The 16,503-nt window shown below is 40.6% G+C and overlaps 1 protein-coding gene across 3 annotated transcripts in view; it reads right to left on the minus strand.

Annotated features, from left to right (window-relative positions):
- The window catches only part of agrn (agrin), a 228,782-nt gene that overhangs the window by 64,864 nt on the left and 147,415 nt on the right, over positions 1–16,503 (minus strand). For all 3 annotated transcript variants that reach the window (XM_043676122.1, XM_043676123.1, XM_043676121.1), the window contains exons 18-23: positions 15,059–15,187; positions 13,572–13,699; positions 12,254–12,368; positions 12,001–12,120; positions 2,731–3,078; positions 455–647 (exon numbers count right to left, since the gene is read on the minus strand). In XM_043676122.1, coding sequence (XP_043532057.1) covers positions 455–647; positions 2,731–3,078; positions 12,001–12,120; positions 12,254–12,368; positions 13,572–13,699; positions 15,059–15,187 — 1,033 coding nt within the window. The remainder of the gene's footprint in view (positions 1–454; positions 648–2,730; positions 3,079–12,000; positions 12,121–12,253; positions 12,369–13,571; positions 13,700–15,058; positions 15,188–16,503) is intronic.

Consider the following 16,503-nt stretch of genomic DNA (forward strand, 5'->3'; position numbering starts at 1 on the left):
GTGGGAGTGGCAGAGTCAGAATCATTGGCGACCTTTAAGCGGCAATTGGATAGGTACATGGATGGGTGCTTAAGCTAGGACAAATGTTCGGCACAACATCGTGGGCCGAAGGGCCTGTTCTGTGCTGTATTGTTCTATGTTCTATGTTCTATAATATATACAGTGTAATTTTTACAACAAAGCCTTGAGAATAAAGCGTCGACATTTCAAGGGCCAAGATAAATTTCTTTATATTCCTATTTGAAAACCTAATAGGGCCACCCAACATATGGGGGTCCAGTGGAATATGTGCGTAATATATATGGTTACAATGGAATTTGCATCTTTACAATGCAAAGGGAGTGGTCTGCTTAAATCATGCTTTACATTATTTTAAAATGATAAAAATCAATAACTAGAAACTGAACCAATTTATTTAAGCAATTTGCTTCTTTTAACAGGAATGTAGTCTTACCTGAGCTCCACATGGCCCCTCACAAGGGCAAGAGAGATGAAGTCTTTGCCTTTCTTCTGTCCGTTGTACAGCAGTAAACCATCCAGGTCAGACGCACGGAATTCTAGATTAATACGTACTGTGTAGTAAGCCTTCATTGTCTTAAATGCCAGGTACGACTTGCCTCCAAACTCAGGTAAATGGTATACGATTGCTGTATAAAACAAAGCAGATCTTAACAGTGTTCAAGTCTCAGCAATGACTGTGATTTCTGAAAATTACTTACAATAACTTGATGAACCAAATAGTTAACATTTTAAAAAGAGACTTTAAAAGATTTTACATACCAGTAACTACTAAAAGAAATGGAGATACATTTTTGTTTTGTTTTTAATTTTTTGCTTTCATTCTAAAATCTAGAATCTGTTTTTGAGGTTACTCTTTTTTGCAATAATCCTCAATGCAAGACCTATAAGAATTACACATGCCAGTTGGCTGCCAAATGTGTGTATTGCGAACATTGCATTAATGACTTGTTCCATAACTCCAGCTGTCCAATATCTAAAGCATACCTTACAATTTGATAAGCTCGTTTATTCCTTATCTCCTTGACTTCTCTCAAACCAGGAACAGTGGTGATATAGTGAACACAGACTAAATTACACACTCTGGGAGATTTAGAATTCTGATACAGAAAAACATTGCTCCAATTTATTTACAGCTCACAAAAAAGATTATCGTGTGCTCAAATGAAAAGGCATTTACTGTAATAGTAGCGAATTGTATGTGACAACATTAAATAGGCAACCTCTGAAGTAGCATCGCAGCTCAACGTGAATTTCAGTCCAAAAATACAGTTGATGATAATGAGATGAATCAGTATGGATACCATTTCAGCAAAACAAAAAAAAATTAGTAGATTAGCTAGCATTGAGTTTGTCGAGGGCAAGTACCTGATGAGATCAAAATGTATGGAAAATGACAATAAGATATAGTTCAATTGCAGCATATTCAAAATGTATAAATTTATTTACCTACTAACCACAGAAGAAAACACAAAGGTAAAGGGTGCCATTAAATGGAATTGAAAAATGTGCAGGTCTGTGGGGGGAGTATAAGAGTTGGACTAATTGAATTGCTCTTTGAAACAGTGGCACAGATGTCACTCAATTAGATTAATGCTTTTTTTTAACTTACAAGATAAACAAAATGCTAACATTTGGTTCACTTCGTAAAATAAAATTAACTCAATCAAAGGTTCTGGTTAGTCTCTGTATTTCTATGGCTTCTCGCTTCTTTCAAAAGAGTAACAACATTGACAAGAAAACAAAAGGGCTACACCTTTTGCACACTGAACTAAGATGCACCACACTAACACATTAGGGACTAGGGACACTGGAGAGTGGAAAGGGGACACAGGTTTGTTGCAGAGGTCCCACAGGTTCGAATTCCTGATTTCAATTATACTGCCATTTGGAGGTAGTTCCCAAAGGTTCATCACGTTCCCACAAGAAGTGAGGAATACAGGAAGGTTCAGCTCCTCAGGCTGTCACGCTGTCTGAAGTCTAGAAATTAGCAACTTCCCTAATCTTTGGGCCCAGACATGATATTTAGAGAAACCAAGAAAATGAAAAGGGCTGCCTGATAAAATAAACATTTGCATGTTGGCAAAGTCTCGAGTTCAAACATTGCTCTATGCTAAAGAAGCTGATTACAGCCAAGACAGTTATACTCAGAACTCATCAAAGCTGAGGAATGTTGAGGCAGAGGTATGCAGAGTGAGAATGAGCATTCTTGCTTCCACAACAATGAAAACGGACAAGATTGAACGTCTTTTCAGGAGATAATTCAATATTGTTCCACCCAAGCTGCCTCCCGTCATTAAAATAAAACAAGGAACTACAGATGCTGGAGATCTGAAACATGGGATTGCTGGAGAAACCCAGCAGTCTGGTAGCACTTATGGAGAGAGAAATAGAGTTAACATTAACTGGAGTTCTAAGAAGGGTCACTGCACTCAAAACATTAGCTCTGCTTCCTGTTCACAGGTGCTGCCAGACCTGCTGAGCTTGTCCAAGGATTCCTTGCTTTTGCTTCCGATGCATGAACAAAGCTCATCGATGGTTAATAGTCACATTTACAAAATCCTCAAGGACCTTCAGAACTTGAGAGTCACCATCGTCAGCAGAAGAGACGAAAAACTGGGGAGAATCCACCTCTGGTAAAGAAAATATCTTATCCTTAAACACATTGTTGAGAGAAATTTAGACCCCATTATGGAGTTTTACAGTTCTTACTTTGCTCACAAACAGCTCCTCCCCTTCCAGCTGGGCAGCTGCAAGTGTAATCCTTCCCATCATCTTCACAAGTGCCTCCGTGGAGACAAGGGTGCAAATCACAAGGTTTGGAAATGTAGACATCTGGCAGCTTGGCAGGAGTGTCCTTGGAGTGAAGGGGTCGCCTTGGGGTTGCTGCCTTTGTCGTGGTTGTCAGAGTCGTGGAAGTCCCTTCGGGCCGCCTGGTGGGAGAGTGGGGCCTCCTGGTGATTGCCAGTGGGAGGGTGACCAGTGTGGACGCTGTGGTTACCGGCACTGTTGTGGCTGCTGTGGTTGTGCTGGTGGTTGTGAACAGCACTGGTGCCAAATCTACAGTTAAAAAAAAAACAAAGAGGAAAACCTACATACAAACTGAATTAAACCACCTGGCCCCGTAATGTTTGGCAGCAGAATTAAAAACACCATGGTACATTGCATTTACATAAACCTGTCAGATGTTAATTATAACAACCACCTCCATTTATATATCACCTTTAATGTGTGAAGTATTCCATGTGGTTCTCTGGAGTGCTAGCAGACAAAAATTATAACACAATATTGTACATTTTAAAATTAAGAACATGCTTTTCACATTTAATTTAGAGCCATCTATTATAATAATTTAGGGGAACTTCTGCAGTTTCCATTTCACAACTCACGCTACATTCATTTATTGTCTGAGCTGTAGATCCTTTGGGTAGGATAGAGATGCTCTACAAGAAGTAAGCCTCTTTATTACCCACATGATTTGATACAGAAAGGAAACAGACAGCTGGTGTAATACTATCAGCTTGAAGATTAATAGTTCCTCAGTTTTTAAGGGGAAAAAAACTGACTGGATAAATGTACCTCCCTCGCCAGATATTTTTGCAGAATAATTAAATCAGAACTGAGCTTCTGTCACTGGACCCAAAGTCTCAATCCTGCTTTCTCTCCATAGATGCTGCCAGACCTGCTGAGTTTCTCCAGCAATTTCTATTTTTGTTGCATTACCTGGGTCTCTGGATTAATAGTATAATGCTATTACCATTAGGCTGTTGCCTTCAGCAATGAACAAAGACTGAGGAACAAAACATACGCCTAATACAACAAGGAACACTGTCCAATTTATCATGTAGAGCCTGATTTTCTCTATCTCACAGGTTACTAAAACTTCAAATAGCTGCACAGGCCGAGGATGCACCTTTCCTCTAGATGACTACCTCGGTAAATAATTTAGAGCCTGTGATCTCTGCAACACACTATTGTGAAATACAGCACAATATCCAAACTGACATGAAGTTGAGAGTCCTACCCACATTAAGGCTGCAATGCATCATTCATCTGAAAGACTGAGGGACGAAGATACCCAAGACGAAACAAAACACTGGGGCACATTGCCAGAGGAACTCAATTCAAAAGCAGAGAAGCTGCATGAAATATATGTAGGGGCCAAAATTCATCTCAAAACGAATGGTATTGGATTGGCTGACTTCCTCACACAGCGCCCGATATTCAGTACTAGGGACTACATTGGTCAGACCAGATGTACAGCACCGCAATCAATTCTGCTCTCCGTATCATACATCAAATGTAAAGCAATGGTGAAAGAACTGAAAAGATTCACAAGAACAATCACAGAAGTGAAATGCGATAACTATCTGAAAAGATTGACCAGTCTGAAGATCATTTTCTAACAGACACACTGACAGATGCCCCAACAGGTAGTTTTAAATTTATAAAGGGTTCTATACGATGGACACAGAGAGTGGAAGAGTTCAAAATCCATGAGTATAAATATAAGTTAACAAATAACTCCAGTAGACAATTCAGGTTTAATGCTTCTCCTCAGAGAATGGTGAGGATGTTGGATTTGCTACTCCACTGTGTGGTTGGGGTGAATAGCATAGATGCATGTAAGGAAATTTAGGTTGAAAGCAGTTAAGTGATAGAATTTTGGTTTTGAGCTATATCGCTGTTTTTTCACTGTCACTGTGTCAAATTCCTGGAACCCATTCCTCAACTGAAGTATGGGTGCACCTGACATCATGCAGACTGCTGCGGTCTACAGTGTGCTTTGGCATCCCCTCCTCAAGTACAATTAGGAATGGGCAATAAATGTTCACATACAATCTACAAACAAATACTCGACAATGGTTTATAAGGAACAAAGTAGATGAAATAAGTAGATTAGATTCAGCATAGGCTTGTGTGGAACATAAATGGCATTAAAGGTAATGGTGTTGGGAGTCTTAATATTAGAGTTGCATTGAGCACTACTCAGTGGAGAAAGGGACCCTAAATGAAGCTAAGATGAAGACAGATGTGCCATCTCTGACTCCTGATAGTCTCTGTAATTAGTAACATAGAAACTCAGAGCAGGAATTGGCCATTCAGTCCTTTGGACCTGCTGTCCCCATTCAATATGATCATGGCTGATTCCTGCTTTTGCTGCATACTCCTTGATACATTAAAATAAAAAATGTATCAATCTCTTTCTAGAGCATACTCAGTGACCTGGTCTCCACAGTCTTCTGAGGTAGCAGATTCCACAGGCTCACTACCCTATGAGTGGTGAAGTGTTTCCACACCATAGCCCAAAATGGCCGATCCCATATCCTGAGACTGTGACCCTTGTTTTAGACTCCCCAAACAAGGGAAACAACCTGCCTCCTTCTCACCTGTCTCTAACCTTTAACTATACCCAGAAGGTGGGAGGAATCTTATTGTAAGGGAGATAGAGACAGAAACCATCAGAACAGTTAAGAAGTATTTACAAATGCACTTGTGATGGTGAGGCAGACAACACTATGGGCCAAGTGGTGGAATATGGGATGAGAATAGCTTTATGGTTGTTTTTGACTGGTACGGGCACAATGTGCTGTAAACCTCGATGAGGATTCTGGGTAATCCAAGATGGAGGACTGGAAAAATTTCTGGCTGGAACAGTTGCTCCTTTATTAAGGCATTTTAGGTGCTGGAAGTGATTTCCTTGAATCCCAGGAGCTGCAATTACTGTTATTTATGCTATTGCATTGCTTTGGAACTTTGGGAAAAAAAAGTCAAAACAACAGGATTTTAAAAGGAAGAAGAACAGACAAAGGAAGCACATGGCGAGGTCAGTGCAGGAGAGAGAGAAAGAAACTGACACAGCAGTGAACCTACACAGTTACTGCCTTTGCTCTTTTGAATTCATGTATCGCTGGACATCTGAGTGCGTCTGGGAAAATTAACAAACAGTGAAATTCACAACTGATCTTGGAGGAACTGTTTGGGCGAAGTTCACAGCACAGAAGCAGATAAGTGTTTTAAGTGTGACCTACAGAAAGTCTGCAGTAGTGAGTAGAGTGGGTTCTTTCTTGATTATATGTTTTTTCATGTATGTCTCTTGATTAAACTTAAAATTTAAGCCATAACTATTAATTCAACCTGGGGCAGTGTTTTGTAGAGGAACAAGACGGTGTTATTTTCTGGGTCTGTAGATTGTGAAGGAGCAAAAATGGCCTTTAGTGGAGTGATATGCGCTTCTTGTCAGATGTGGGAGTTTAAAGAGAATTTAAGGGTTACTATGGATTATATCTGCAATAAATGCTGTTGGTTGCAAATCTTAGTAGATCGAATGGATCGGTTGGAGAGACAGTTTGAAGCGATGAGGAATTTGCAACTGCAACAGTATGTGATGGATGGCAGAAAGTCTCAGATACAGTCACATAGATGGGTTAACTCCAGGAAAGGTAAGAGAGATAGGCAGCTAGTGCAGGAGTCTTCTGTGGCTATACCCATTTCAAACAAGTATGCTGTTTTGGAAAATGTAGGAGGTGGTGGATTCTTATGGGAACTTTGCACCAACAGCCAAGTTTCTGATATTGAGACTGGCTCTAATGCAATGAGGGATACGTCGGGTTCCAAGAGATAAATTGTGTTAGGAGACTCTCTAGTCCGAGGTACAGACAGACGTTTCTGTGGCCAGCAGTGGAAAATCAGAATGGTGTGTTGCTTCCCTGGTGTCAGGATCAAGGATGTCTCAGAGAGAATGCAGAATGTTCTCACGGGGGAGAGGGGCCAGCAAGATGTCATTGTCCACATTGGAACCAATGACAAATGAAGGAAAAAGGTTGAGAATATGAAGGGAGATTACAGAGAGTTAGGCAGATATTTAGAAAGGAGGTCCTTGAGAGTAGTAATATCTAGATTACTCCCGGTGCTGCGATCTAGCGAGGGAAGGAACAGGAGGATAGAGCAGATGAATTCATGTCTGAGGAGCTGGTGAATGGGAGAAGGATACACATTTTGGATCATTGAACTCTCTTTTGGTGTAGAAGTGACCTGCACAGGGAGGATGGTTTGCACCTAAATTGGAAGGGGACTAATATACCGGCAGGGAGATTGGCTAGAGCTGCTTGGGAGGATTTTAAAAAGTAAGAGTGGGGGGGGAGGTGGGACTCAGGGAGATAGTGAGGAAGGAGATCAATCTGAGACTGGTATAGTTGAGAACAGAAACAGTCAGGGCAGGCAGGGACAAGGGAGGACTAATAAATTAAACTGCATCTATTTCAATACAAGGGGTCTAACAGGGAAGGCAGATGAATTCAGGGCACAGTTAGGAACATGAAACTGGGTATCATAGCAGTTACAGAAACATGGCTCAGGGATGAGCAGGACTGGCAGCTTAATGTTCCAGGATACAAATGCTACCGGAAGGATAGAAAAGGAGGAGAGGAGGGGGAGTGGCATTTTTGATAAGGTATAGCATTACAGCTGTGCTAAGGGAGGATATTCCCGGAAATACATCCAAGGAAGTTATTTGGGTGGAACTGAGAGATAAGAAAGGGATGATCACCTTTTTGGGATTGTATTATAGACCCCCTAATAGTCAGAGGGAAATTGAGAAACAAACTTGTAAGGAGATCTCAGCAATCTGTAAGAATAACAGGGTGGTTATGGTAGGGGATTTTAACTTTCCAAATATAGACTGGGACTGCCGTCGTGTTAAGGATTTAGATGGAGAGGAATTTATTAAGTGCATACAAGAAAATTTTCTGATTCAGTTTGTGGATGTACCTACCAGAGAAGTGCAAAACTTGACCTACTCTTGGGAAATAAGGCAGGGCAGGTGACTGAGGTATCAGTGAGGGAGCACTTTGGGGCCAGTGACCATAATTCTCTTAGATTTAAAATAGTGATGGAAAAGGATAGACCAGATCTAAGCCTTCAGAAATGAGATAACGAGAATCCAGAGAAAGTATATTCCTGTCAGGGTGAAAGGAAAGGCTGGTAGTATAGGGAATGCTGGATGACTAAAGAAATTGAGGGTTTGCTTAAGAAAAAAAGGAAGCATAAGTAAGGTATAGACAGGATAGATCGAATGAATCCTTAGAAGAGTATAAAGGCAGTAGGAGTATATTTATCCTTAGAAGAGTATAAAGGCAGTAGGAGTATATTTAAGAGGGAAATCAGGAGGGGAAAAAGGAACATAAGATAGCTTTGGCAAATAGAGTTAAGGTGAATCCAAAGGGTTTTTACAAATACATTAAGGACAAAAGGATAACTAGGGAGAGAACAGGGCCCCTCAAAGATCAGCAAAGTGGCTTTTGTGTCGAGCCGCAGAAAATGGGGGAGATACTAAATGAGTATTTTGCATCAGTATTTACTGTAGAAAAGGATGTGGAACATACAGAATGCAGGGAAATAGATGGTGATACCTTGCAAAATGTCCATATTTCAGAGGAGGAAGTGCTGAATGTCTTGAAACGCATAAACCTTGCAAAATGTCCATATTACAGAAGAGGAAGTGCTGGATGTCTTGAAACGCATAAAGGTGGATAATTCCCCAGGACCTAATCAGGTGTACCCCAGACCTCTGTGGGAAGCTAGAGAAGTGATTGCTGGGCCTCTTGCTGAGGCATTTGTATCGTCGATAGTCACAGGTGAGGTGCCGGAAGACTGGCGGTTGGCTAACGTGGTGCCACTGTTTAAGAAGGTGTAAGGACAAGCCAGGGAACTATAGACCAGTGAGCCTGACATCGGTGGTGGGCAAGTTTTTGGAGGGATATCCGAGGGACAGGATGTACATGCATTTGGAAAGGCAAGGACTGATTCGGAATAGTCAACATGGCTTTGTGTGTGGGAGATGTGATCTATATGGACTTCAGTAAGGTGTTCGACAAGGTTCCCCCTGGGAGACTGATTAGCAAGGTTAGATCTCACAGAATGCAGGGAGAACCAGCCATTTGGATACAGAACTGGCTCAAAGGTAGAAGACAGAGGGTGGTCGTGATGGGTTGCCTTTCAGACTGGAGGCCTGTGACCAGTGGAGTGCCACAAGGATTGGTGCTGGGCCCTCTACTTTTTGTCATTTACATAAATGATTTGGATGCGAGCATAAGAGGTACAGTTTTTAAGTTTGCAGATGACACCAAAATTGGAGGTGTAGTGGACCGCAAAGAAGGTTACCTCAGATTACAACAGGACCTTGATCAGATGGGCCAATGGTCCGAGAAGTGGCAGATGGAGTTTAATTCAGATAAATGCGAGGTGCTGCATTTTGGGAAAGCAAATCTTAGCAGGACTTATACACTTAATGGTAAAGTCCTAGGGAGTGTTGCTGAACAAAGAGACCTTGGAGTGCAGGTTCATAGCTCCTTGAAAGTGGAGTCGCAGGTAGATAGGATGGTGAAGAAGGCGTTTGGTATGCTTTCTTTTATTGGTCAGAGTATTGAGTACAGGAGTTGGGAGGTCATGTTGTGGCTCTACAGGACATCGGTTAGGCCACTGTTGGAATATTGTGCGTAATTCTGGTCTCCTTCCCATCGGAAGGATGTTGTGACACTTGAAAGGGTTCAGAAAAGATTTACAAGAATGTTGCCAGGGTTGAAGGATTTGAACTATAGGGAGAGGTTGAATAAGCTAGGGCTGTTTTACCTGCAGCGTTGGAGGCTGAGGGGTGACCTCATGGAGGTTTACAAAATCATGAGGGGCATGGATAGGATAAATAGACAAAGTCTTTTCCCTGGGGTGGGGGAGTCCAGAACTAGAGGGCATAGGTTTAGGGTGAGAGGGGAAAGATATAAAAGGGACCTAAGGGGCAACTTTTACATGCAGAGGGTGGTACATGTATGGAATGAGCTGCCAGAGGAAGAGGTGGAGGCTGGTACAATTGCAACATTTAACAGGCATTTGGATGGGTATATGAATAGGAAGGGTTTGGAGGGATATGGGCCGGTTTCTGGCAGGCGGGACTAGCTTGGGCTGGGATATCTGGTCAGCATGGACAGGTCTGTTTCCATGCTGTACATCTCTATGACTCTAAATTAGTTTGGGGGCACATGCAGGAATAGGGGGCAGGATTGTGTTGGAAAACCCCAACCACAATTCCCACCTCATGAGTAAAACTCTAAGCCTGTGTTTTCCTAATGGGATAGTCCCACCAGCAAAATGGTGACATCTGAAAACCACCCCTCAGAAACACATTTAACTTTGGGATGAGCGATTTTTCCATCGTTCCTAAGATGTAGAACACAAACCCAGACAAAGTGTTTGGACACATTTAATTTGGGAAAACATTGCTTTTAAAATGCTAGTCATTAACTAGAATGCAATATTCCCTGTTCTTGATTCCCTAACAGATGAAAAGAGCTCCACATTTGTTCCCTGAACTACCAAGTTTCTAGGGTTTGTACATTGTTTAGATTATACTATTTACATTATTGTTGTCAGGGTACATGTGCTAATTATGAGTTGACCCAAAGTGTATCTTTTTTAATTCATTAGTTCACAGAATGAGGGCATCACTGGCTCGGCCAACATTTACTGCCCACCCCTAATTGTCCAGAGGGCAATTAAGTCAACCACATTGCTGTGGGTCTGGAGTCACATGTAGGTCAGACCGGGTAAGGATGGCAGTTTCCTTTCCTAAAGGGTTTCCTAAACCCAGATGGGTTTTTCTGACAATCGGCAATGGTTTCATGGTCATCACGAGACTCTTAACTGATTTTTATTGAATTCAAATTCCAGCATCTGCTGTGGCAGGATTCAAACCCGGGTCCCTAAATTATTACCTGGGTCTCTAGATCATCAACTTCCCAACTGAGCAATTATACTCAATGGATACAATTGCAATTCCAATCTGAATAAATTTAAATACACAAATTCAGAGGAAAGTATTTTTAAAAAACACTCCATTTGGAGAAAGTGAGATCATTCTATCCATTTCTCGCTGAAATGATCACCATCAGGAAAATGGGGTTGTTTATGTTCACAACTGGGCTTAGTACATGAATTAGGACAGTAACAACAAGCCTGGCACAAAATCATTAATATCTTTTCCTTCGAAGTGGATCTCTGAAATCTTAAAGCCAAACCAAAGGTCAAAGAGTCCAAAGGTCAGTCAAGGGGACTGTCCGACAAGCAGTACAAACCGAGAACGTGGGTCCAGAACTTTGCCACCACCAGAGGGTAGCAGTATACTCTGTCTTCTTATTCAGTCTGGCTTGGGCAGCATCATGACAGTATATGATCTGCTGCGTGGAACCTTCTAGAGAATTGCACCAAATAAAACGAGAAAACAGCTGTTCTAGTTTTGGCCAAAGCTCTGCGGAGGTGTTCCTTTCCTCTTTCAGAAAAAAAAAGGAAATAACATCTGCAGAGCACAGTTTGATTATGATGAGGTCATGTTCCCCAGAACATGTTGTGAGATCTGCTATTCTTCCCCAATGGTTACAGGTATTAATATTCCAGCTATCCACAGTACTACACACTTGGCGGAAGTTGTTCATTAGCAGACACTAACATTGAAAAATAGATAATAATTTCTTTTATATGGTAGGCTAATGCAGAAGGACATGAATAAAACTCAAATGATATTACTAGATTCAATACAAAAAAGCTATTAATCATTACCTTGAATTTTACAGTCTACAAAAGCAACAACAGAGTTTGTAGTGTGGCAACAGAACATATGAGCTAAAGTTGTATGTTTCACTTTCACTGTGTTTCACAGTTTCACTTGTGTTCCCAATAGGCTTCACTGTAATGGTATTCTTGGAATGATTGGCCAAGGCTACTTTGCCCTGGTGTGGGGGTTGTGAGGTAAGTTCAGATTGATTCCCCAAGCTAAACAGACCATTGATGCTCACTGTATGATGCCAGGCCTGAGACACCACTACCACCTGTGGAACCCTAGCTCAGAGATCGAATCCTCATCTTTAGCAGGGAAGAGGTGAGTGAAGAAACTGAAGCAAGCAAAAAAGGAAAAGACAGGAAAAGTCGCTTTACCAAATTCCACGATTTTGATGTTCTCCTGTTCTGGTTTCTTCACAATGATAGATTTCTTCTTAGAAAGCCTTACTTGCTGAAGCAAAGCCCTTTGTACATCACGGGAAGTGTAAGCTGTTCCTGTGAAGAATACGGAAAATAAAAATCCATAAGTAGGCATAATGCAACTAAATAAAAAACGGAGTGAGCACAAATGTTTTGTTTTGCTGTTTTCATGTGATTGAGCCTATGAGTTGTTCCATCAAATGCTTACGTGGATCAAAATGGACATCAACAATGGCGCGCACGGATTTGCTTGCTCCCAGACCACGGACTCGGACACTCTTATAATCTTTCTTGACATTTGAGTTCCGCAAAAGTTCTTCCAGCTGGATGAAGTTGAGTTGTGGGACACATGGATAAATAATCGGATGTTAGAAACAATCCAAATTTGGCTGAAAAGAATGCAATTACTCAATTCTCAACGAGTGCTCTGTGAAGTCAATGACCAGTACTCAGTAAAACAGTGACCCTCACATCAACTCACTGAAGAGTGCAATCAATATGGGATGAAAGGGAAAATCAGACAACTAATTAACTTGCAAATATCTCAGACTGTTCTCAAAGGTAAAATAAAGAAAAATATTTGCAATTACCCTCAGTAGAGGATGCCATATGGGAATGAGGACAGAGAAATGGATGAAACTCCATTTCTGTCACAACGTTTGTTATCTTCTAAACTGAAAAGTACATACTGTTACGTGAAACAGAAGCTCAACACTGAGGATGCTGGAAATCTGAAACAGAAACAGAACATGCTGGAGAAATCCAGTATGTCTAATCATAAATTTTATGAAGTTATCTGTTAGGATTAATGTAAATTATCAATCAAAAATGTTGAAATATTCTAATAAACCAAATTTAAAAAGTTGGGCTTTTTGCTGCATTTATATCATTATTGTGCTAAGTATTTTGATTAAATAGCTGCCTCTGCTCCTTTAATGGATTCACTGAGGGTTTTGAGTTTGACCTGACTCTTCTTTGAAAGAGTTTTGAAATAGCATCATATAGGACTTGAAATGTAACTGTTTCTCTTGCTGAAAGACCTACTGAGTTTCTCCAGCACTCTGTGTTTTTAAAGCTGCACATGTTTCTTCTCTACAAATTGGCAATTTTACAATTTACTCTACTCTGCACTAATGGCAGCAGCAGTAATGAACTGAATGGGGATGAATAGTACGCAGCGAGGTTGAAGCATTTCCAACATTTTGTGGTGAAAGACGAGATTAGCCTCAGTATTCTGCAGCGTAAACTCCATTGATCAATTCTCAATTAATAAGAGAATAGACACCTGACGGTGGGCCAATATATTCCATTGCATGGCTAACAGATCAGCCTGGGAAGTTGAGATAAATTATGAGTTTTTGGTCTTGTTTCTGAAACTAGTTCACTTCAAAACTCTGCAAGCTTGTCTTTCCTGGGAATGGGCAGTTTTTTAAAAAGTTATTAAGCCTTGCACTTCCTTGGTCTACTTATTTGGTGAAAATTAAGAGGATAAGAACATCATTCATCAGCTGCCAACTGGCACTCACAGCACTTTCAATACTTCGAGCTGTTTCACCAAACAGTTCCGACTTGGGATCGTCCATCTCTGGTGTGTAAAAAAGTTCTTGACCCTCGACCTCTTCCAAAACGAGAACTCCTTGGAATATCTTAGTAGCTATTGAAAGCAAAATCATAGTGGGAAAGCTGAAATTAATCAATGCTCCAGCCAGCATCATTAAACAAGACTGCATTACTGGCTGACAGAAAAGTGAATGGTGGGTTGGTAGTGCCAGTCTTAGGGTTAGTAAGATGGTTATATTCTTTGAATTAGTAGTTCAGAGGAAGCTTGGAATAGGTGCACATGTAAATTTGGTTCATAACACAATGCCATAAATACCAGATGTTACCACAAGATTTGCTCCTCAGCTCCGAACTATTGAGGTTGGCGAAAGGTTAAGTAGACAAAGAGAAAGAGTTGTTAGAGAAGAGGCAGGTTTAAACTGGCAGGATATTAGTAAAGAAATTAAATTTCTAGAGCAGTCACTTTTTCCATAGAAATTAAAACATATTTTGTATCAGTGACATTCAGATTCTGCACTTCCATGTAGGAATGAATACATCACTGATTGATTCAATCCCTTCTATTATACGAATGTCAGCATTTATTTAAGTTCCTTGATTGGAGATTTTATGGAGAGAAAGAATTTCCAACACATTTTACTGCAATGAATACAAAATCTATAATTTTCAGAATAACAAAATCTATTTACCAGCACAATGCTCTCACTGATTTCATGACAAAATCTATTTTCAGAGAATTTTAATGCATTTTGGCCTGCCTGGGTAGGCCAAGAGCATGTATATAATTGGAGAGGAAAATAAATTGTCAGTTCTCAATCAGAAATTTTCAAATATTTTACCAAACTGAATTAAAAATTGTGGATTTGTTTACTGCTTTCATGTCATTATTGTGATAAGTGTTTTCATTAAATTGCTGGCTCTGCTGCTTTAATGCTAAATGGGTTCACAGACAGTTAAGATAGTGCAGAAAAAAAATTCAGTTTCATTAACCAATGCAATAAAAAGAGAGCAAGTTATACCCAGTGGATCCATCAGGTATTTTTGTTTCCATATTGCCACAGCTACTTTTGATTTTTGGAATTTGTGTCTGAGAGCCATTTTTAAGGCAATAAGCATTTGAAATGTTATAAAGTTCAAGGCTAAGGGCCATGTGTTGAAAAGTAGGACTAGTGTAGATTTAAAATAGTTTTGTCAGTGTAAACTTGATGGGCCAAAGGCCCTCTTCCATACTATATGATTCTATGAAGATTAAAACTTCATTATAGACATGAACTCAGTCTGCATTTGATCAATGGGCACAGGTATTGGCAAGGTACTATCACATTTCAACAAACCCCCTAGAACAATGCAGCTCACTTAAAAAACAGCATTCTCTGAAAGCTGTAAGCATGAGCTGCACCTGTAGATGTGTACATGTGTACAGGCAAATATGTACATTCTTCAAGGTACTTACGAGGGCAATTGGTTCCCTCACCATCCACAGACGGTGTTTTTCCATCAGGGCAGCAGCCGAACTCTGTGTTATCACATGAAGATCTTTCAATTGGGATAGGTGTGGGATCAGCTACAGTCTCATTAGAACCTACAAACAACACAATATGACAACAAAGACAACCAAAATATAACTTAAGTCAGTTGAAGACTGAAATCCAAAAATTAGATGCTGTTGAAAGCATCTTGTTAAATCCATTAGTTAAGCTAATAAGCTCAATAAAGAACATTGGATCAGGTTGTCCCATGAACATACACTAACATTGCATCCTGAAGCCAATTATTATAACATTGATATATATTGCATATATGTGCTGTCCACAGGTTAAAAGTTCAAGTCACCATCATGTTAGTGGACCATACACTGTTCTCTCATTGGAGAGAGATGATTGACAGTGGTTTAACCAGTGGGTCACCACATCTCAGCTGAGGAATTAGGTTGAAAAGGAAGGTCTTTCTGTTAACCTCAGCCATCATGGGAATTGAACCCACCCTCTTGGTGTTGCTCAGCATTGCAAACCAGGCAACAGGATTGACTGATCCCCTTCCTTTGCCCACATATTAATGCTACAACAACTGGGATATCAGAGCAATTACGGAAACATGGCTCAGGGATGGGCAGGACTGGCAGCTGAATGTTCCAGGATACAAATGCTACCAGAAAGGATAGAAAGGGAGGCAGATGAGGAGCGGTAGTGGCATTTTTGATAAGGGATAGCATTACAGCTGTGCTAAGGGAGGATATTCCTGGAAATACTTCCAGGGAAGTGATTTGGATGGAACTGAGAAATAAGAAAGGGATGATCACCTTATTGGGATTGTATTATAGACCCCCCAATAGTCAGAGGGAAATTGAGAAACAAACTAATAAGGAGATCTCAGCTATCTGTAAGAATAATAGGATGGTTATGGTAGGGGATTTTAACTTTCCAAACATCAACTGGGACTGCCATAGTGTTAATGGTTTAGATGGAGAGGAATTTGTTAAGTGTGTACAAGACAATTTTCTGATTCAGTATGTGGATGTAGCTACCAGAGAAGTGCAAAACTTGACCTACTCTTGGGAAATAAGGCAGGGCAGGCGACTGAGGTGTGAGTGGGGGAGCACTTTGGGGCCAGTGACCATAATTCTCTTAGATTTAAAATAGTGATGGAAAAGGATAGACCAGATCTAAAAGTTTAAGTTCTAAATTGGAGAGAGACCAATTTTGACGGTATTAGGCAAGAACTTTCAAAAGCTGATTGGAGGCAGATGTTCACAGGTAAAGGGATGGCTGGAAAATGGGAAGCCTTCAGAAATGAGATAACAAGAATCCAGAGAAAGTATATTCCTGTCAGGGTGAAAGGGAAGGCTGGTAACTATAGGGAATGCTGGATGACTAAAGAAATTGAGGGTTTAGTTAAGAA

Source organism: Chiloscyllium plagiosum, chromosome 34 (assembly GCF_004010195.1).
Source record: "Chiloscyllium plagiosum isolate BGI_BamShark_2017 chromosome 34, ASM401019v2, whole genome shotgun sequence".
Taxonomy (NCBI): Eukaryota; Metazoa; Chordata; class Chondrichthyes; order Orectolobiformes; family Hemiscylliidae; genus Chiloscyllium; species Chiloscyllium plagiosum.